Here is a 22,338-nt window from a genome sequence, read left to right as displayed (position 1 = left end):
GGCTACCTGGGAAGTAGGGCTATATTTATTTATTCATTCATTCATTTAACAAACATTTTTCAAGGTCTTCTTTGAATGTTGATCTCCTGGAAAGGGGCTGAAAATAAGAAATTATCTAATTTCATGGGGAAACTGTTATAAATATAGAATCTTTCACAAGCCTGCCATATAGGAGTTAATTTCCCTAGTCAGCATAAGTTTCAAAATATTGACAGGTAATATTTAATACTTTGTACTCGGTGTCGGGCACAATGATAAGTATTTTATATGTCCTATCTCATTTCATCTAATTTAATAATCCCAACAACTCTATAAAGTAGAAACTATTAATAATACCTTTCTTGAATGATGAGGAACTAAAGCTTAGAGAGGTGAAATACTGAAGGCCATGAAGCTTGGAAATAATGGAAGTGACATTGAAATCTAGAACTATAGGTTGACTTGAGAACCCCTGTTTTTCACCACTGTATTTTACTGCCTTGGAAATTAAAGGAATTCAGAAGAGATAATAATCATTCTGGCTAATGTAATAATAATAATAATAATAATAATAATAATAATAGTAAATCTATGTGAAGAAAGTGGAAAATCCAAGTCTGATTTTTTTTTTTTAAGCATTAGACTTAACCTCTTTCCCACTAGTCTTTGGCTTAGAATATCTCAGAAATCTGAACTATTTGTCTTCCTCTTTTCCTATCCATTGACTGTCATGGAGATAATCAATAGAAAAACAAAATTTAAGGTGGATGGAGAAGATGAAAGAGACCTAGAAAGCAGGCTCTGAATAAGTAGGCTCTGAAGAACAAAAAGTACCTTATTATCTAAGAGTGGAGCACAGGTGAAAATTCAGGATTCTATTGGCAAAAACAAGCTTTTTCCTACTTGTCTTCTGTCATCAATCATATTTCTTCTACAACCAGTTTACCAAGAGGCTTATGAGGAAAATATATACTCATTGATATTAACTAGACCAAATTATTTTTTTATTACGTGTCCTATCTCAAGGTATGGACTTAGTTGAGATTAATCAATTTGGGTTCAGGTCATGCTCATTACCAGAGTCTGATTGCTTAACAATGTTTTCCTTTGAGGACTGTGGAATCTGCAGGGTCTATCATGCAGATCCTAAAAAAGAATGTTAAGTGACTACTTCTTCAGCTGAAGATGCCCGTTTTCCAATGTTGCCATTGACTGGGTAGGAACACCTGGACTCCCTTACAGTGCTAGTGTACAGTGTCTACTTTCACAATTATTTATCCCCATTATGATGATGTATTTTTGAAGAGAGAGAGAGAGAGAGAGAGAGAGAGAGAGAGAGAGAAGTAAGGGAGGGAAGGAAGGCAAGAAGGAAGGAAGGAAGGAAGGAAGGAAGGAAGGAAGGAAGGAAGGAAGGAAGGAAGGAAGGAAGGAAAGAAGGAAGGAAGACCTGAAATAAATTTTATCTTTAAGATATACAACTGTATTTACCACTGTGAGACATGAACAATTTGATATGACATACTGGACTAGGAGTGATACGGGCCAATGAGTAGCCCCCTCCCAAAACTGAAAAACTTTTGAGTTTTCTTTCCTATAGAAAATTTAACCTGAAATCTATGTAATTTTACTAACAATTGTCACCTCAATAAATTTAATAAAAAAAAAAAAAGAAAATTTAAATTACCTTCATCCTTAAGTTTCCATTTCCCCAGTTTTTCAGCTTCTACCCCTGCTTTAGATAATTACCCTAAAACTTCTGATTCATACTTGTTGATTGTAATTATTGACGCCTAATGCTCTCTCCTACCAGTTCCGGGCCTAACTCCTGGACAATTAACAACACCTCAATGGATTAATTAAAATCTATTTTTTCCTCATTCGTGGGCCTTGGGGATGCAGAGGATGACCCAGCAAGGTTACCAGTCACAACCAAAGAAGCCAACACGGTCTTCCAGGTGGATCTCAAGACCCCTTCCTCTCATCTGAGATCAGATAGGGTGAGAATGCCATGAATCCCCCAATAGGTAGGGACAGCTCTACGCCCCTGCCCAGCAGAAAGCAGATACAGAAGACAAGACCTTCTGTCCCTCAACTTCCCATAGAGATTTTATGGGGATCATGTCACTCAAGCAGAAAACAAGGCAGGCAGTTAGAGCTAGGCATCGGGTCTCTGCATTCCTGCACGTCCAACACAACTCACAGAATGCGACCGCCCAAAAAACCTCCCCTCTCCACCCAAAACTTTCCCTTTTCATTGTAATTATCTACCCCTAGGAAGAACAAATGGGTACAAAATACCCAACTAGATTAAACCGGCCATTCATACCTGAGCAGTAAAGGCCACGACGACCTTCATTTCACTTGGGCCTCATTATACCATCACATTATAATATCATACATATGCCTGGGAGTTCATTAATATCATTATAACAGAATGAATTCTGGGAAGTAACATGTGCAGTCTAAAAAGATGAGGTAATTGCCTCTTGTCAATCACAGGTGTCAACCAAGAGGTCCCATGTCAGGAAAGGAACAGTCCATTCTAGAGAAAAAATGGATAAAAACTCCAAGTGCTCACCAGTCCAAGCCCTTTAACCCTTTTGAGCCTTGCCTTTGCTCGGGGCCTGATCCAAATCCTTTGGAGTGTACTATCTCTTCTAATAAACTACTCTTTTACCACTTTAGTTCTGTGTCTTGCTCAATTCTTTGCACGAGACGCCGAGAACAGCCCACTCAACAAAAATAGCCCACTCTCCGGTAACAGGAGTAGGGGACCTGGATTCTAGTCCCAGTTCTACCATCAATTGGCTGGAGAACCATTACCTCTCTGGATTTCAGTTTCCTCATCTGCAGAGTGTGAAAAATAGGCAAGATGAGCTCTTAGGTTTCTTACATCTCCTCCTAGCTGTGCTATTCCCTTTAACCTAGGCAAGCTACTCACTGAGGTATCACACAATTAATACATAACCAGAGCTGGAACAAAAATCATTTTGAGGGAGGATGTAAATAAAGCCTTAAAAAATAATTTTATTTTGTTTAACTTTAAATAAGATATATCACTCAAAAATCTTCCTTTACCTGATTCTCTTTCTCTCCAAGATTTGTCTCCAAGCTCACAAATTTTGACCTCACTCAGAATTGTCCCTTGAGCACTTTATTGGGTAATGCCTTATGAATTTTGATCCTCAGGACTTTTGCCTCCTGTTGTTAAGTCCCATGAAGATATTTCCTTACATGACAAAAGGGCTTTGCAGATGGTATTAAGGCTGATAATCAACTGACCTTAAAATAGGGAGATTATCTTGGATTTCCAGGTGGGCCCAATGTAATCACATGGGTTCTTAAAAGTGGAAGTGGGACACAGAAGAGTTAGAGAAATGCAGCATTAGAGGGAGGCAGAGCAAGATTAAAGGCATGAGAAAGACTCGACACGATGTTGCTGGCTTTAAAGTTAGAGTAAGGGGGCCATGATCAGGGGATGTGGGCAGCCTATAGAAGCTGAGATAAACCCCAGCCGCCAGCCAAAAAGGAAATGGAACAGCAGTCCTACAACTTAAATGAGCTTGGAAGCAGATTTTTCCTTAAAGCCTCCAGAAAGAAAGACAGCCTTATCAATAACTGGATTTCAGCCTTGTGAGACTCTAAGCAGGGGATCCAGCAGAGCAACACTTTACCTAGACTTAGGACCCACAGAACTATAAGATAATACATTTGTGTTGTATTAAGCTTCCAAGTTTGCTGTAATCTCTTACAGCTGCAATAGCAAACTGACACACATTCATTGCTGTTGGTAGTACAAGAGAGTGGTCTTTAGAATTGTGACATCCTGGGTACCTGAACTTCACCTTCCTCCTCAACACAAGCAAGTCCTAGGCCTCCCTTTGCAGCCTTCCTCCTGTGCTCAAAGCTGGGATACCCAAGGATCCTCTCAATCAAATAAGACCTGTGTAGAAACAGAATGTCCATAAGAAGTAAGGCCAAATTCATATTATTCTAGAGGAAAAATGACTTCATAAAAGATGCAGATATTTCCATAGATGTTTAGCATCTTTAAATCGAAATGTATGGTGTGATTGTGTGTGTGTGCACATGGGCACGTGTGTGTGTGTGTGTGCAAGCATGTGTATTTGTGCTTGTGTCTATTTTAATCCAAGTTGATAGTGTTCATTATTTTCAGTCTGGAACCCTGAATTAGGCCATTTATGAAAACCTATGTGCTCACATAAAATTTTAACAGCTAAGCATAAAGATCCTCAGGCCTGGTCAACAAAATGACCTTTGAACAGTGCTTCTCATCTTCCAAGGCTTTAGTAGAGCCCTGAAAGGAATTTGCCAACACAAGTCATTGTCCCCATCCCCAAATCTGAACGTTCTTTTTATCTTCCCTTCATCTAATAGTTACTAACCCACAGGAGAATTTCATGCAACCATGTTAGGTATGTCCAAATATTTTGGGTTTTCCTAGATATCATATTGTTATTGATTTCTAATTTAATTATGTTCTCATCAGAAAACAACCTCCACATGATTTCATTCATTTCAAAAATTTTGAGACTTGTTTTATGGGTTAGCACCTGGGTTATCTTGGTGAATATACTGTGTGCACTTGCAAAAAAATGTGCATTCTGGTTTTTTGGGGGATGTAGTGTTCTAAAAATATCAATAACCTAAGGTGACTGAGAACACTGTTCAAATTTTCTGTCTTTAAATTTTTTGTGTAGTTGTTCTACCAATTCTGAGAGAAAGAATATTAAAACCTACTTTGTAGAACTTTCCATTTCTTCCTATAACTTTGTCAGTTTTTGCTTTATATATTTAGAGGCACACATTTGTGATTATTATGTATTCCTGATGAATTGACCCTTTATCATTAAGAGGTCCCCTTCTTTTCTCTGGTAACACTTTTGTCATGAAGTCAATTTTATCTGGTATTAATAAAACCATTCCAGCCTTCTTATGATTGCATGGTATATATTTTTATGCATTTATTTTAAATCTATCTGCATCATATTTAAAATGTGTCTCTTGTACACAGCACATAGTTAAGTCTTGCATTTTTATCTATATATCTCTGCCCATTCATTTCAGTGTTTAGCCTATAAATGTTTAATATAATTATCATATGGTCATATTCAGATTTAACCTTTTATCATTTGTTTCCTATTTGTCTTCTTTGATTTTGTTTCGTTGTTCTTCCTTTCCTGCATTTTTTTGAGTTATTTGAACATTTTTATTATTGCATTTTAATTAATGTAATAACTTATTATCTATTCCTCTTTGAATTATATTTTTATTGTTTTCCTCTATGGATTATATTGTGCATCCTTAAATTTTCAGTCTTCATAGAGACAATATTGTACTATGTCATGTAAAATGTAGAAAGTTGCCACCATATAGATCCATTTCACATTCTTGGATTCCCATTTCTATGATCTAGTTGACATATGTTAGTTATTAAAAGGGCAATATAGAATACAGACTAATTCTAGTCTTTACCTTCTAGAAATGTTTTACCCTACTGGGGGAAAAAGCAGAAATATGTATTCTATCAAACTTTTATGTGTTTATCTCAAATCAAAACTCTTTTGTGAAACCCTTTCTAATCCCCAATTCCAATGATAGCTTTCTCCTCTGTGTTCATTAGTATCAGTAATAACAAGCAATAATATCTATCCTTTAACAAGCACCTCCTACGTATCAGGCACTGTGCTAAATTACTTGACATATAATATCTCACTTATGTTTCACAAGATCACTGGCAGGAAGGTCATCCTATTTCCATTTTATAGGAAAGCTTACTTAAGAAAAGGAAGCCTACTTAAGAGAAGGGTTACATGACAAATTCACAAGGCCAGTGAGTGGCAGAATACAGAGATAAACTTGCATCTAGCTAGGTTTTCCCATTGTCCTGCAATTTGGTGATGAGCACACACTGCCTTTTTGTTAGTTATCACTGAACTCATATGTGTCTTATTTTCCCAATTATATTTTAAGTGTCTATAAATATGTTCTCCTTTGTCCATATCAGTCTTAATTCATTGCCCAGAAAAGAACCCATTGTTTCAACTCTGGACTGCTCTTACTTCTGCAAATGTTCTACTCTTATTCTTTATTTGGAAAATATTTATTAAGCACTTATTGTATGCCAGTCATATTCTAGTGGTATTGAACAAAGTGGGCAAACAGCCCTAATTTCATGAAACATCATATATTCCAGAGGTCGTGTATGCCTCAGTTTTTCTATATATAGGAATGATGTAAATAACATCTTCCTTATACTCAACAGATCCTTCATTAGTGTTGAAAAAGCTCAGCATGATCAAAACTACCAGAGTCATTGATGTCATCAAAATGGCGGCGTGAGGTGAGCCTCTGTAAAGCTACCCTGGAATTTACAACTAATTGAACAACAATAACTCCACAAAGGACTCCATGCACAGCAGGCAGGCAAGACAAAGGGGCCCACTACTGAATTCACCTAAAGTTAGGTGAATCGCACGAGCAGGAAAGGAGGGAAGGGAGAAGTGAGGAGACAGATCCGCGCAGACGCAGGATGCAGACCTAGCTCAGTGCTCCGAGCTTGCTGCATCCCGGAACTACCGCAGCTGCAGGAGACGGAAGAATTCGGACTGCTAGGGCTCTGCTTATGGCCCACAGGGCTGAGGGGGCAGCATATAACATGGCTGAAACCAACGATCACAGCAGAGACCTCGGAGAAATGATTGAGGGAAGAAGGCTGTAAACGATGGTTTAAGCCCTCACTGCTGAGCAGAGAATGGAAGCCTTAGGCACTGAGACTAGCCACCCCCTCCCTACCCTACCAGAGCTCGCCCTGCCCCCACCTGCCCAGTGCTAGAAGCACAACAGTAGCAGTGTCATAATTTCTCTCTTTCAATAGTTTGAATATTTGGTTCCACTCCCTCCTGGCTTATATAGATTCTGCTGAGAAATCTGATGATAATCTAATGGGCTTTCCTTTGTATGTTACCGTCTTCTTTTCCCTGGCTGCCTTGAGGATTCTTTCTTTGTCGTTGATTTTAGACAGCTTCAATACAATGTGCCTTGGAGAAGGCCTTTGAGGTTGTGGTAATTAGGTGTTCTATTTGCTTCTTGGATTCAAGGATCCAGTTCTGTCCACAAGTTTGGGAAGTTCTCATCGACAATTTGTTTGAATATACTCTCCCTTCCCTTCTCTCATTCTTCTCCGTCTGGTATGCACATTATTCTTATATTGCTCTTTCTGGTGGAGTCAGAAAGTTCTTGTAGAGTTCTTTCATTTCTTTTAAGTCTGAAATCTCTTTCTTCTTCCATGCATGTCATTTCCAGGTTTCTATCTTTGATGCCACTGATTCTTTCTTCCATCTGGTCAACTCTACTACCTAAGCTGGCTATTTCATTCTTAATTTCTTTTATTGAGTTTTTAATCTCCAGAAATTCTATTTGGTTCTTTTTTAAAACTTCAATCTCTTTGGTAAAATGTTCGTGTTGTTCTTTGATTGTGTCTCTGAGTTCATTAAACTACCTTTCTGTGTTTCCTTGCACCTCATTGAGTTTTTTCAGAACTGCAGTCTTGAATTCTCTGCTATTTAAGTCACATATTTCCATATCTTTAAGTTCATTTTCTGGAGACATTTCACTTTCTTTCTGAGCCATCTTGTTGCCTTGGTTATTCGTGGAGTTTTATGATTTATTATTTCTCTTCCTAGACATCTACAGGAGTGGATTCTGCAACAGGTTGATAGAAAGAGGTCTTTCTTTTGTTTTCCAGTACATTTTGGTAGAATGTTTTATTTTCTCTCCGACTGCAGCCCTTTTTTCTCTCTCACACTGTGTTGTGTGGTTTCTCTGCACTATTCCATCTTCTCACACAATTGTGGGATTCCCTGGAAGGTGGGCTTCTCCTCTGTTAACAATTCACCTGGGTCATAGGGTGCCGAGTCCCTGTGCAGATGCGGAGAGCCTTTGAAGTTCCAAATCTCTTCCTGCACCAGATTCAGAGCCCGTGTGTTTCAGCAGTTCTGTTTACTCCTGCAGGGATCTGCACAGATAGGTGGGGACAGGGGCAGGGAGAGTTGTGAAAGGTGGCCCAGAACGATGGCAGTGACGACCATCACAGCCATTCCTGCTTCCACAGCTTCCTCCCCTTTGCTGGAACTTGTGGGCTGTGAATCTGTGTCTGCGGACCACAGTTCTCAGAGCTGGAAATATTATTTTCTTTTGATGTGACACTGCTACTGTTCCGCTTCTAGCACTGGGCAGGTGGGGGCTGGGCAAGCTCTGGCAGGGTCTGGAGGCGAGGTTAGTCTCAGTGCCTAAGGCTTCCATTCTCTGCTCGGCAGTGAGGGCTTAAACAACCGTTTTTAGCCTTCTTCCCTCAGTCTTTGCTCTGAGGTGTTTGTGGTTAGCATTGGGTTCAGTCTTGTTTTATGCTCTTCCCTGAGCCCTGTGTGCCATAAACAGAGCCCTAGCTGTCCGAGTTCTTTCCTTTCCCGCAGCAGTGGTAGTTCCAGGATGCAGCGAGCTTGGAGCACTGAGCAAGGTCACTGTCATGCGCCTGCGCATTTCTGTCTCTGCACTTCTCCCTTCACTCCTCCCCTGCTCGCGCAATTTGCCCACCTTTAGGTGAATTCAGTAGTTAGCCTCTTCATCTTGCCTGTCTGCTGTGCAGGGAGTCCTTTGTGGAGGCATAGCTGTTTAATACTTTGTAAATTCCAGGGGAGATTTCCTGAAGCTCACCTCACACTGCTATTTTGATGACGTCTGGAATATTTCTTGGTTTCTCTTTCCCTCTCTTCCAAACACATACATCCTATCAGCAATACTTGTCAGTGATGCTTCCAAAATATATCCAAAGTCCATAAATTTCTTTCTATCTATACTGCAACCTTCCTAGTACAGGCCAGTACCCTTCTTGCCTATACCACAGAAATAGACTTCTACCTGATCTATCTGATTCCTCTCTTGCTCCCTTCAAACCAATTCGAGTTTTCAAAGAAATCAGACAGTAAACCAAGTGATCTCATTAAAAGATACTTTGAGTCATGCTTTTAAAATCTTTGCACAACTTCTCTTTGCACTGAGGATGAAATGATGAAGTCTTACTATGTCCTCCAAGGCCCTGCATCATCAAGTCCATGTCTGCCTCTCTGGCTTCAATTCTTATCACTCTCTCCCTCACTACACTCTAGCTACACTGTCTTTCTCTCTGTTTCTCAAATTTGCCAAACGAACACATTATGGCCTTAGTGTCTTAGAAAATGCCTTGATGGAAGGTCTAAGATGGCAGAGTAGATAAACACTGTGCCTGCTTCCTTCCATTAACAAATGAAAATTACAACTAAATTATAGAACAATCAACCTGGAGAACCATCTGAAATCTGGCTGAACAGAAGTTTTATAACTAAGGATATAAAGAAGCCACATTGAGACTGGTAGGAGGGGTGGAGAGGAAAAACAGGCTGGCCTCAAACCTCTGTGGAGTGGTTGAGAACTGTGAGGTATATCTCAGCCCTGGAGGTTCCCCCTGGAGGAGCAAGAGACCCCAGCCACACACTAGACTCCCCAGCCCTCAGTACTGGTACAGGGAATGGGGAGCCCCTACAACATCTGTCTGTATAAAACAGTGGGGAATCCCAACCATCTGGGTGGGACTGTGGGAAACCCAGATATACTGTTAAACAGAATGCACACAGACTCTCTCACTACCAGGCACTCTCCTTAGGCTCTGGTGGAGAGACAGTGACTTGGGGGGTGTCAGAAGCATACAGGGGCAAACCGCATGTTGCTTTGGGTTAAGGGCTAGAGAACAGTTGCCATTTCCCTGTGAGGAGGTCCTCCTACCTTGCAGCTGACAAGCAGGTGGCATCTTTCCTGTGTTGAGCCCTCCCCCCACAGGCCACATCTGAATCTGATTGGTCTGGTGAGGTCTGCATCTCCACCCTGCTAACTCACTGGAACATTGCCCCACCCAACTTCCCCAATGCTGGAGGAACTTTCTCCAAGAGCAGCTGGCCCCACCCACATCGCACTCTTTCTTGAAAAACTATCAGAGTCCCACATATACCAGGTGGGAGGCGACTAGCGTCTGTGTTCTCTGAGGCTTTTGCTGAGTAACTTTAGGCTCAGCACTGGCACGAAACCAAAATTTACATTAACCTGGTGACTATAACTCTTCCCACTCTATTGATTCCCTAAGACCCTGCCACATGCAACTTGTATACTGCACAAGGCTTTAGCAGTGGCTGAAACTTAAGGGAGCCAGCAGGTGGCAGCAGGCCTCGGGGTGTCCTGGCATTTTGTGGAGCTACCCTAGGCCTTGCACTAGTGGCAAATGTCCTCGGTTGCAGTGTGGCCATTCCCATGCACCTACAGGTTTAGCAGAGGCTGTGAATGACTGCAGATCACTTTGTAGCTCCTACTAGATTGTCCTCAGCTGGTCACAGGCAGTGGCTGATCTGGGCCTGCACTGGAGCCCCTCACAAAGGGCCCCAGAACCAACATACTTGGAGGTTGGCTTCAGACCACAGCAGAGCACAACCTAATTAGCCCCACAAGCAGCACAACCAAGGAGCGGTCTCAACAGACACCAGAGCCTGTTAGGGCGAATCCCACTCCCTGGGGTAAGCAACCCGCACAGCAGTCTGTAAGCTATGAATGTGGCCACACTCCAGAGCCAATCAGCTTGAGGCTCAATCCCACCCACTGACATGCCAATAGCAACCAAGAGTCAACTATAAAAGGAATGCACACACAACCCACACAAGGGCCACTCCTGGAGCACCCAGCACAGGTGGCCAGGGAGATTGTGCTACTGGACCCCATAAGGCACCTACTACCATGATTCCCCCAAAATAAGACCGGGTCTTATATTAATTTTTGCTCCAAAAGACACATTAGGGCTTATGTTCAGGGGATGTCATCCTGAAAAATCATGCTAGGGCTTATTTTCTGGTTAAGTCTTATTTTCAGGGAATCACGGTATATAAGGCCACCTGGTCAAGACTGAGGGATGTAGTAGATTTACCTAACACATAGAAATGAACAGAGAGGCAGCCAAAATGAGGAAACAAAGAAATACATCCCAAATGAAAGAATAGGAGAAAACTCCAGAAAAAGAACTGAACAAAATGGAGGCAAGCAACCTAACAGATACAGAGTTCAAAACAATGGCAATAAGGATGCTCAAGGAACTTAGTGAGAACTTCATCAAAGAGATAGCAAGCATAAAAAAAAAACACATAGAAGCCATAGAAAAAAAACAGTCAGACGTGAAAAATACAATAAATGAAATGAAGAAGGCACTAGAAGGAATCACCAGCAGAATAGATGAAGCAGAGGATCAAGTCAGCGATTTGGAAAACAAGGTAGCAGAAAACACCCAATTGGAACAGCAAAAAGAAAAAGGAATCCAAAACAATGTGGATAGTTTAGGAGACAACATCAAGCATAACAACATATGTATCATAAGGGTACCAGAAGGAGAAGAGAGAAAGCAAGGAATTGAGAACTTATTTGAAGAAATAATAACTGAAAACTTTCCTAACCTGGTGAAGGAAATAGATATACAAGTCCAGGAAGTGCAGAGAGTCCCAAACTGGATGAAACCAAAGAGGCCCAACCTAGACACATTACAATTAGAATGGCAAAGGTTAAAGACAAAGTGAGAATCCTAAAAGCAGCAAGAGAAAGGCAATTAGTAACTTATAAGGGAGATCCCATAAGATTGTCAGATAATTTCTCAACAGAAACTATAGGCCAAAAGGGATTGGCAGAAAATGTTCAATGTGATTAAAAACAAGGACCTACAACCAAGATTACTCTACCCAGCAAAGCTATCATTTAGAGTCGAAAGACTGATAAAGAGCATCCCAGACGAGAAAAAGCTGAAGGAGGTCATCATTACCAAACCAGTATTACAAGGAATGTTAGAGGGACTTCTTTAAGATGAAAAGAAAATCAAAATTATGAATAATAAAATGGTAATAGCTACATATATATCAAAAATTACTTTAAATGTAAATGGATTAAATGCTCCACTCAAAGGACATAGGAGGGCTAAATGGATAAGAAAACAAGACCCTTATATATGCTGCCTACAAGAGACTCACTTCAGATTGAAAGACGTACAGAGATGGAAAGTAAAGGGATGGAAAAAGATATTTTATGAAAATAGAAGTTAAAACAACAGAAAAATCTGGTATAGCAATACTTATACCAGACAAAATAGACTTTAAAACAAAGGCTATAACAAGAGACAAAGAAGTACCCTGTGATCCTACTTCAGGGTATTTATCTGAAGAAACCCAAACGCTACTTTGAAGGGATGTGTGCATCCATATGTTCATCACAGCATTGTTTACTATGGCCAAGATGTGGAGGCAGCCTGGGTGTCTGTTGATGGAAGAGTAGATAAACAGGAGGTGGTACATATCTACAATAGAGTATTGCTCAGCCAGGGAAGGGAATGGATTGTTGCCATGTGCTGTGGCATGGATGGACCTGGAGGGTATTATGCTGAGTGGAGTGTCAGACAGAGAAAAACACATGCAGTGTGATTTCCATTATATGTGGGGATCTAAAGTACAAAATAAACAAACAAAACAGAAACAAACTCACAGATACAGAGTACATATTGATGGTTGCCAGATGCAAGGGGGGGGCGGTTGGGAATAAAGTCAAAAAGGGTAAGGGGTTAAGAAGTACAAATTGGTGGTTATCCAGTAATCATGAGGATGTAGGATATAGCATAAGGAATATAGTCAATAACATTGTAATAACTATGTATGGTGCCAGATGGATACTACATTTGTTGGGGTGATAATTGGAGGTGGTTGGGGGACAGGGTGAAAACGTCTGAAGGGATAAGTACAAACTGATAGTTACAAAATAGTCATGGGGATGTAAAGTAAAGCATAGGGCATATAGTTAATAATATGGTGATACCTATGTATAGTGCCAGGTGAGTACTAGGCTAGTTAGGGAAATCTCTTCTTAAATTATATAAATGTTTAACCACTATGCTGTACACCTGAAATTAATATAAAATAATATTGAATGTCAACTGTAATTGAAAATTTTAAAATGGGCGAAAAGGTGAAGGGGAATAAGAGGTCCAAATTTCAAGGTACAAAACAAATAAATCATGGGGATGTAATGTGCAGCACAGGGAATATAGTCAATAATATTGTGATAATGTGGTATGGTGTCAGAAGGTTGCTGGACTTATGGTGATCACTTCTTTAGATATATAAATGCTTAATAATTAATAGTGTGCACCTGAAACTAATATAATATTGTATGTTAGACATATTTTAATAACGATCTTTTTTATTAGTTTTAGGTGTACAAAACAATGCAATAGTTAGACATTTGACCCCTCACAAAGTGCTAAACCCCTCCCCCAATCTATTGCCCCTCTGACATTGTATATATCTGTTACAATTCCATTGACTCTATTCCCTGTGCTATACTCCATATCCCATGACTATATATATATACAGCAAAATTATATATACTATAATTTTATATACATATATATGTCAACTATAATTTTATATATATATATATAAAATTATAGTTGACATACTATATATAGTTTTATATATATATATATATATATATATATAAAATTATAGTTGACATACAATATTATTCAGCTTCAGCTTCAGGTGTACAGTGCAGTGGTCAAGCATCTACACGATCCATGAAGTGGTCTCCCTAGTAAGACAAGTGACTATCTGACACCCTACAAAATCTTTACATTATTTTTAATAAAAATCTTTAAAAATATTAAATACATTTTTAAAAATGTAAAAATAAATAAAATGCCTAGATGTGTACTAATACTGTATCCATGAGTCAAATGTGGCTAGTGAGCACTTGAAATGCAGTTGTGCCAAATGAGATGTCTGTAAATATAGAATACACACAAGATTTCAAAGATGTAGACTGAAAATATCATTAATATTTTCTATTGATTGCTTATGAAATGACAATATTTGGGGTATATTGGGTTAAATATATTACAAAAATTACCTTCACTTTTATTTACTTTGTATGATGTCGTACTAGAAAATTCAAAATTACATATGTGGCTTAGTTTTGTGGTTTGTATATATTTCTGTTACATAACTGGTTGCATGGCTGGCTCTTTGTCCTTTAAGTCTGAGATTAAATATTTCTTCCTTAGAAAGATTTTCTTCACTAAAATATGTCTTTTTATCCAAAGCATGTCATGCCCCCCCCCATGAAATTACACTCATTTTTTTATTTGTGGACATTACAGTAATCTACATTTGTAAAAATTACTAGTCTATTGTTTTTATCCATATCCCATGATAGATAATAAGCTCCATGAAGACGGAAAGGATGTCTGCTTTATACTTGTCACAGTCCCAGACATATAGTAGACACAATGAATAATTGTTGAATGAATGAATAAATTTCACTTATTGTGAAACTGAGCTCCATAGAGGGGAAGTGACTTGCCAAAATTCACACAGCCAGTGAGTAAGTGATGGAGCCAGAATTCCAAAAGAGGTCTTCTGGGTTCCAGTCTGATGGGTTTTCCATCGCACAGCACTGCTATTGTTGGTAAGATCCTACAGACCTTAATTAATGTTCCTTTTTTCTCCATTTGCCACATTCTACTTGGTGTCCATATTTTGGCATTTTCTTTTGCCTCTTTCATTGGATAGAGGGGTTGAGCACAGGTCTGACAGCATCAAGGTAAACCGAGGCCTCTATGTGCTGTGTGTATGTGCTGTATCGGATTGTAAAAGCCTTTCTCTGGCCCCTTTCCCCCAAAATGACTTGTTAATGTTTCCTTTCCCCACTTGCCCCAGAGATTCCAGAATTCCAGATGAGCAGGTGCTTTTACAATAGCCTCCCTTGCAAGGCTATTTTCAACACCTTGGGACACAGAAAGAGTTGACCTAAGAGTAGATTTCTTTTAAAGGTGACTACGCCATGACTAAAGCTTGGTTTTTATAATCAACAGTCTTCAACCAGACCCTAGATCCCAGGAGTTCCTGGAATGTGACATCGGCGCCTGAACAGCAGGCCCACTCATATACAGGTTATGAGGTTACTTCTACCACAGCAACTCCAAGAATTCTACCTTTGTCTTTTCTCCACTTGTTACTACCGTCTCCTCAATGGACAGGATCCTGTTGCCTGTAGGGAGATCACTTTTCAGAGTCACATTGGAAAGCTGGATCCGCTTGCCCCGTTCCATACACCTGGAAAAGAATGAGACCACATTTACAGTCTTCTTGATAGAAATGCATGCCAAGTACTGCAGAGAGCTTGTCTTCTAGTCTAGGAAGATATGTCATCCAGAAGATTCTGGACAGGAAGTTTCCCCTGATCTAGAGTATGTAAAGTCATTTGAACCGTGTCATGGTTAAATAAAAATAGATTAATGGGTTGGAAAGGTACATAGTTTAGAAGACAAAATGGTCAGGAAAGGCCCCTATGAGTAGGTGACATTTGAACAGAGTCTAAAAGAAATCAAATGTGTGCCATAAAGATTTCTGGGGAAGAGAATTACAGGTGGAGGAAAGAGCAAATGCAAAGTTTCTGAGCTAGGAGCATGCCTGACATGTTCCAGGAACAAGGAGGTCTTTGTGGCTGGAGGTCAGTAAACATAAGAAAAAGTATTATTCTTATTTAGGCCATACCCTTGCTTCATATAGAATATGAAGCCCTATTAGATTCTACTTTACTTGGTACCTCTTTCTGAATAAGCTCTTTTACTCTGAACCTTCAACAAAGAGGAGAGGCTCATGAGAATAGCTCTGGAGCACTATTGGCCAGCCAAGACATGTAGGAAGTCAGATTACTAGAGGGAATGGTAAGGCACTGCACTTGTACTCAGCAGAACTGCAATTCAGCCCAAGCACTGCAAACTTGTGTGGCTTCTGACCACTCACTTCCCCTTTCTGAGACTCAGTTTCCCAAACTGTTGAATGGAGCTAATATTAGCCATGTTGTGGACTTGTTTGGAGATTCCAATAAGCACTTGAAATGAGGCTAAGCCAAATTGAGATGTTCTGTAAGTATAAAATACACACAAGATTTCAAAGACAATATGAAAAATAGGACTGAAAATATATCATTAATGTATTGATTGCTTATTAAATGACACTATTTTGAATATATTGGGTTAAATATATTATTAAAATTAATTTTACTTTCTTTACTTTGTATAATGTGGCTACTAGAAAATTATATTTCTGTTGCATAACTATTTGAATGGCTGGCTCCTTATCTTTTAAGTCTGAGATTAGATATTTCTTCCTCATAAAGCCTTTCTTTGCCAAAATATGTCTTTTTTATCCAAAGTAGGTCCTGCCCCAATCATAATCCTCTTTTGTTCTTCATGTACAGTCAATATTTTTGTATTTTTATTTTTAAATTACAGTTGACATTCAGTATTATTTTATGTTAGTTTCAGGTGAACAGCATAGTGGCTAGATAGCCACATAACCTATGAAGTGATCCCCCCAGTCAGTCTAGCACCCACCTGGCACTGTACATAGTTATTACAATATTATTGACTATCTTCCCTAGTCTGTACTTTACATTCCCATGACTGTTTTGTAACTACTGATTTGTACTTCTTAATCCCTTCACAATTTTCACCCAGCCCCCCCAAACCCTCCAGTCTGGTAACCATCAGTATGTTCTCTGTATCTCTGGGTCTGTTTGTTTTGTTTGTTCATTTATTTTTTTCTTCAGATTCCACATATAAGTCACATCATATGGTATTTGTATGGCTTATTTCACTTAGCATAATATCCTCTAGGTCCATCCATGTTGTCACAGATGGCGGGATTCCATTCTTTTTCATGGCTGAGTAATATCCCATTGTATATATGTACATTTTCTTTATCTAGTCGTCTACAAAGAACTCATAAGACTCAACACAAAAACCCCAAACAATCAATTAAGTAATGGACAGAGAACCTGAATAGACATTTCACCAAAGAGGACATACACATGACCAGCAGACACATAAAAAGATGCTCAACATCACTAATCATCAGAGAAATGCAAGTTGAAACCACAATGAGTTATCACCTCACACCTGTCAGAATGGCTATCATCAATAAATCCAAACAAGTGCTGGCAAGGATGTGGAGAAAAGGGAACCCTCGTGCACTGTTGGTGGCATTGCAAATTTGTATAGCAACTATGGAAAACAATTTGGAGTTTCCTCAAAAAAGTAAAAATAGAACTACCTTATGACCCAGCAATTCCACTTCTGGGTATTTATCTGATGTACAATCAAGAATTGAATCTCTAAACAACCTCATGATGTGGCTAATATTAACTCCATTCAATTTTTATATAAATGTAATAGGAATTAGCATGACTTCTAGAATATAATACGTACTCAATAGCCATTTACTTAATAAAAACTTTGTTAGGAGAGGCACTTGGAAAAGGCATTCTCGCAGAAAAAATATTCACATTTCACCCTCCTCTTTTCTTCCAAATAGAAAATTGGTGTAAAAAATACACCTGGCTTTACTGTAGCTCAGCTGAGTGAGAACAATGGAGGTAACTTGGGAATTACAGAATGTCAGAGGAAGGAAAGGAGGCGGGGCAGAACCAAAGTAAGCAAATGGATAAGCCACTGTTATTCTCCCCCAAGAGCACTTTCTTTGTGCCTATTGAGAGGCGATAAGGATGTTTCCCAAGGACCTATTTATAAGCAGGAAGCAATTGAGTGGAGCTGGCATATGAGAGCTGGTTGGAAAGTACCTGTGGGACAAAGACTGAGAGCCCCTGCTGTTTGAAGATCTAGGTCTTGGTCAGATAACTGTATTTCCTACATTTTCCTCTGAACCAAGGCCACATCAACAAACTCTGTTCCTTCCAAATTAGATTTCCTAGACTCTCCCCACTCAGAGCTCAACTATCTCCTAGTGATACTCCCTCATTCATTACCATGTGCTTAGAACTCCACCTTCAGCACAGTGCAGCAATGAGTTAATAATATGAACTTCCCTGGTCAACTAATATGTCAACCTTCAGACAACAGTGGGAATCCAAGAGAACTATTCCCTGCACCCTTTCGGAGTTACGGAAAAGCAGGGAATTTGTTGCATGTGGCAAGCCTGTAGGGGGGTTATGTGGTAGGAGATGGGTGGTGAGCATTGATAAAGTATTCTTAAATGCTGCCTACTCTGGGATTTGGGGCAATTCACTTTACCTCTCTGAATTTCCCTTTTTTCCCCTGATTCTTATAGAGGCAACATGTAACTCAAAATTCTTATAGGGACCACATAAAAGCAGTCATTTTGAAATAGAGCTTATTGCTCTGAAGCAAAAATCAAAGTATCTAATATGTGCCAGGCATACAGTAGGGCTTCAATAAATGGAAACTCTTAGGGTAACTGGCTCTCATTGTGATTTATCTCGACTTCTGTGTTGTGACAAGTGAGTCATTTATCCCCTTTAGCCTCTGTATCTCCATTTGTTACTGGGGAAGAGGAATCCCTGCCCTATCTTCTACACAAGGATCACAGGAGCCTAAATAAGTGTGCTGAGATCTAAAAATGCTATTGGCTGACAGATTTTCCCATTGTGGGTTTATAATTCCAATCAGGCTTATTATGGAAGCAATTCTCAAACAAATGAAACATGTCCACTTTCCAAAACCATTACTACCATGTTTCCCCGAAAATAAGACCTAGCCGGACAATCAGCTCTAATATGTCTTTTGGAGCAAAAATTAAGACTGGGTCTATAATATAATATAATATAATATAATATAATATAATATAATATAATATAATATAATATAATATAATATAATATATAATATAAAAGACTGGGTCTTATATTATACTAAAATAAAACTGGGTCTTATATTCATTTTTGCTCCAAAGGACACATTAGAGCTGATTGTCCGGCTAGGTCTTATTTTCGGGAAAACACAGTATTTTTTTTCCATGCAATGACAGATACTTGGAAACCTGCCCTATTCCGTTCCTCCTCCCACTTAAATCTCAAGTCACAATCTAAATCTAAATTTCCCTGGCCTGTTAACCATAACAGTTGTTTATACCTCTAATGTGAGGGTGTGATTTTAAAAGGAACTGGCAAAATCCTGGGATTTGACACCTATTGGAGTACTACCTCTTCTTTTAGCTTCCTGGGCCCCATTCCAAAACCATGGACAACACCTGTCACATGATATGAAAAAGAAAATCTCCTGGTAAGATCTTAAGACTGCCAGTCCATCGTGTAGCTCAGTAAACCCAAGATTCTGAACCATGTGAGGTTCTTTGGTCTGCGAGTCACTTACAACTCATCTTTATGGCTGCAGGGCTCCCAGGCCCACATGAAGGAGGGCAAAGGTAGACCACTTGCTGTACAGCGAAGGATGTTCTCACTGCCTAGGAGTACTGGCTGGATGTTCTTCAAATCTGTCTCCTTCTCGTAGATCTTAGGTTTTTCTGGACAAGAGAAAAAAATGGTAGAGATTAAGGTCCCTCACCATGTTTGATATATTAGTTGGTACTACCAATACAGGAATTCCAATGGTTAGAATATTGAAATATTTCTGCATCAGTTTATAAGTAGCTGCTGCTCCCACCTCCTAAGTGCCCTCTCCTCACTGTCACCACCCTGATCCCTCCCCATGAACAGGCCCTTCCCCATGTCATCCCCGTGACCTAGCAACTAAAGGGTTAATATCTGACCCAACAGGGGCCCAAAGCTCCAAGATAGCATTAAAGCCTGAATTGATTGATCAGTGTCTGTGCCCTACTTGTGATTATTTTTTATATTTCACCTCTAGTAGGCATAATAGGGCCCTGCTGAAGAGAAGTAAATTCCAAGGACCCAAATGGCAGGATGTGTGGATTTTACAATAGTCTTTTGGATTGGAAGTTTACTTAAAGGCAGGATTGACATCAGGTTCATCTCTGTACCCTGGGCACAAAGTCAATGCCCAAGTGTTATATGTTGAACTTAATTACAAAAGCTATCAATTGGCCTTTTTCTATTTTCTGTAACATTTATTTTTTGCATTTGGATTTAAGAAAACCAACAACAATAAAAGGTTTCTATCTGATTTGCACAAATCTCATTTCTGAGTCCGTTACTTATACATCCAACTGCTTGCTTAATTTCTCTAGTTGAATGATAACACTAATAATATCGATGCTACTTATAGTTAATTGAACCAGGTACAAGGCATTTTTCTAAGTGCTTTATGCAAATGCACTCATTTAATCCTCACCCTGTGAGGTTGATACAGTGATTATCCCTACTGACAGCTTGAAATGTTAAGTAGCTTTCCCAAAGTCACATAGCTAGTAAGTGGAAGAGCTGGATTATGAACGCTGGTATTCTAGCTCCAAAGCCCTCTCTCATAACTGTTTACAGCTATACTGTTCCATATATGTCTCAATCTCAATATTTCCAATAATAATAATAATAATAATAATAATAATAATATATCGAACTTATATATAACGCTTACCAAGTGTCAGGCACTGTTTTTAAGTATTTTTTTATAGATAGTATCACACTTAACTTCATAACATCCCAACTAAGTATGGACTTCCTTTAGCCCCATTTTACAAATGAATAAACTGAGATGCAGAGGGTGAAGTAATTTGCCCAAGGTTAGTAAGATTGTGAAGTGAGGAATTAAACCTAGACAATCTGACTCAAGCACTCAGATTTATAACCACTACATTGTGCCTCTTTTCAAAACGAAAACTCCTCTCTTCCCTCCTCCCCCATTCGTCTTCTTTTCAGTAATTTGTTCGGTCACCTCAGCCAGAAACCCATGCATCATACTTGATCTCTCCTCTTTATTCCCACATTCACTACAAGAACAACTCAGTAACAGAACACTCTTGTCAGTGTTACTCCCTGCTGTACCTCCAGAGCCTGTACAGTGCCTGGTGCACAGCAGGTGCTCAATAAATACATGTTTGAAAGAATGTGTTAGGCCAGAGTTCTGTATCATGTCAGGCAAAGCAGAATTCCACTCTGCTTTTCAGTGTTGCTGCCTCCAATGCTGTTGTGAGATCTTCAAACCTTCAGAAAAGTGGGGATGTGGTTTGGGTGTTTGAGCATTCCTGTTTAAACCAGACCTGAGTTGTATTTCTACAAAGAAAATTTAAGAGTTAACTAACAGGTCTTTACTACAGCAAAAACAATTTCTACATGATGGGATGGAGGGTAGGCTGACCAGGCTTGTTTTGACCTTGACTGATGCTTTTTTCCTGGGGATTAGTAAATACAAACTGTTGCCCAGTGCTTCTTACTTGGTGACTGCCTTCAATGTTCTCTTCCACTCCCTCCTTCTACTTCTCCCCTCCCAGGCCTTACCAACTTTAGCTTCTATCCCAGGATCAGCAATATCTTTCCTTTTCTGCTTCTTGGCTGTTACATCAAACTTTAAAAGGGTTCTCACCTTTTCTAGGCTCAAATAGGTATCTCTAGATGAGAGGGGAAGGGCTGGAAAATTGGCTCGCTCAGCCTCTGAAATACACACATTCTAAGAAAAGAACAGCTAATATAATTGCGTGTCTCTGGCTGGGAGCAGTACTGCCCTTGAACCTGCGGTTCTCACAATACTACCTCTAGCAATAGCTACTTAGACATTCCCGGCTCCGCCTGGAATCAAGTCCCACCTCCGCTTTACACAATTTCCTTGTCCTGCACCCTTCCCTTTGTTTGAAGCAAGTAAAATAAAGACAGCTACCGGATTTCCTCTGGTAAATGAATTCCAGGATCAACATGTATTGTTCCCATTTTCCATGATCTCAGAGCTTTTTTTTTCATTTTCGTTGAGTGCATTTTTGGTTCCAGTATTAAGAACTTAGGAATGAAAGGGCATGTGACTATCAGATCAAAAACAGTGTTGGAGTCTTTGACTTCCAGTGCTGGATGTGATAATGGAACTGCTCCCTTTTAAAGGAACTATAGAAATAATTAAGAATATTTGCTCTTGATTGGTATTGGTAGAGAATGAATACACATGATAATGAGAGGATTAATAGATGGGTGAAATAAATAATCAAGCTGGATCCAAAGGGTCCAGTTGGAGAATTAATTCTGGCAGGGCTAGTGTCACTCTCTAAGGGTCTGGAACATTTAGATTCATATAAGTACTGATTGAAAATCCTAGGACAAGGGATATTGTCCCCCAGTTATGATTCTAAATCCCTTTACTGTAAACACATCCAGATTTGCAGGCATATGCCATGTCTTGTAACAGGGCAGGTATATTTAGGTCACTGTGTGACCCTGAGTCAGTCTCTTTCTCTCTTGGATCTCAGTTACCCAATCTGCCAGATTGGGGGTGCATTAAGTCTAAATGGTTAT

General features: G+C 39.5%; 1 protein-coding gene across 1 annotated transcript in view; it reads right to left on the bottom strand.

Annotated features, from left to right (window-relative positions):
• The window catches only part of LOC109436875 (vascular endothelial growth factor receptor kdr-like), a 315,706-nt gene that overhangs the window by 121,710 nt on the left and 171,658 nt on the right, over positions 1-22,338 (bottom strand). Inside the window, exons 11-12 of the mRNA XM_074323230.1 lie at positions 19,298-19,448; positions 15,098-15,218 (exon numbers count right to left, since the gene is read on the bottom strand). Coding sequence (XP_074179331.1) covers positions 15,098-15,218; positions 19,298-19,448 — 272 coding nt within the window. The remainder of the gene's footprint in view (positions 1-15,097; positions 15,219-19,297; positions 19,449-22,338) is intronic.

Source organism: Rhinolophus sinicus, chromosome X, assembly GCF_036562045.2.
Source record: "Rhinolophus sinicus isolate RSC01 chromosome X, ASM3656204v1, whole genome shotgun sequence".
NCBI classification, from domain to species: domain Eukaryota; kingdom Metazoa; phylum Chordata; class Mammalia; order Chiroptera; family Rhinolophidae; genus Rhinolophus; species Rhinolophus sinicus.
This window is presented reverse-complemented; position numbering and strand designations above follow the sequence as displayed.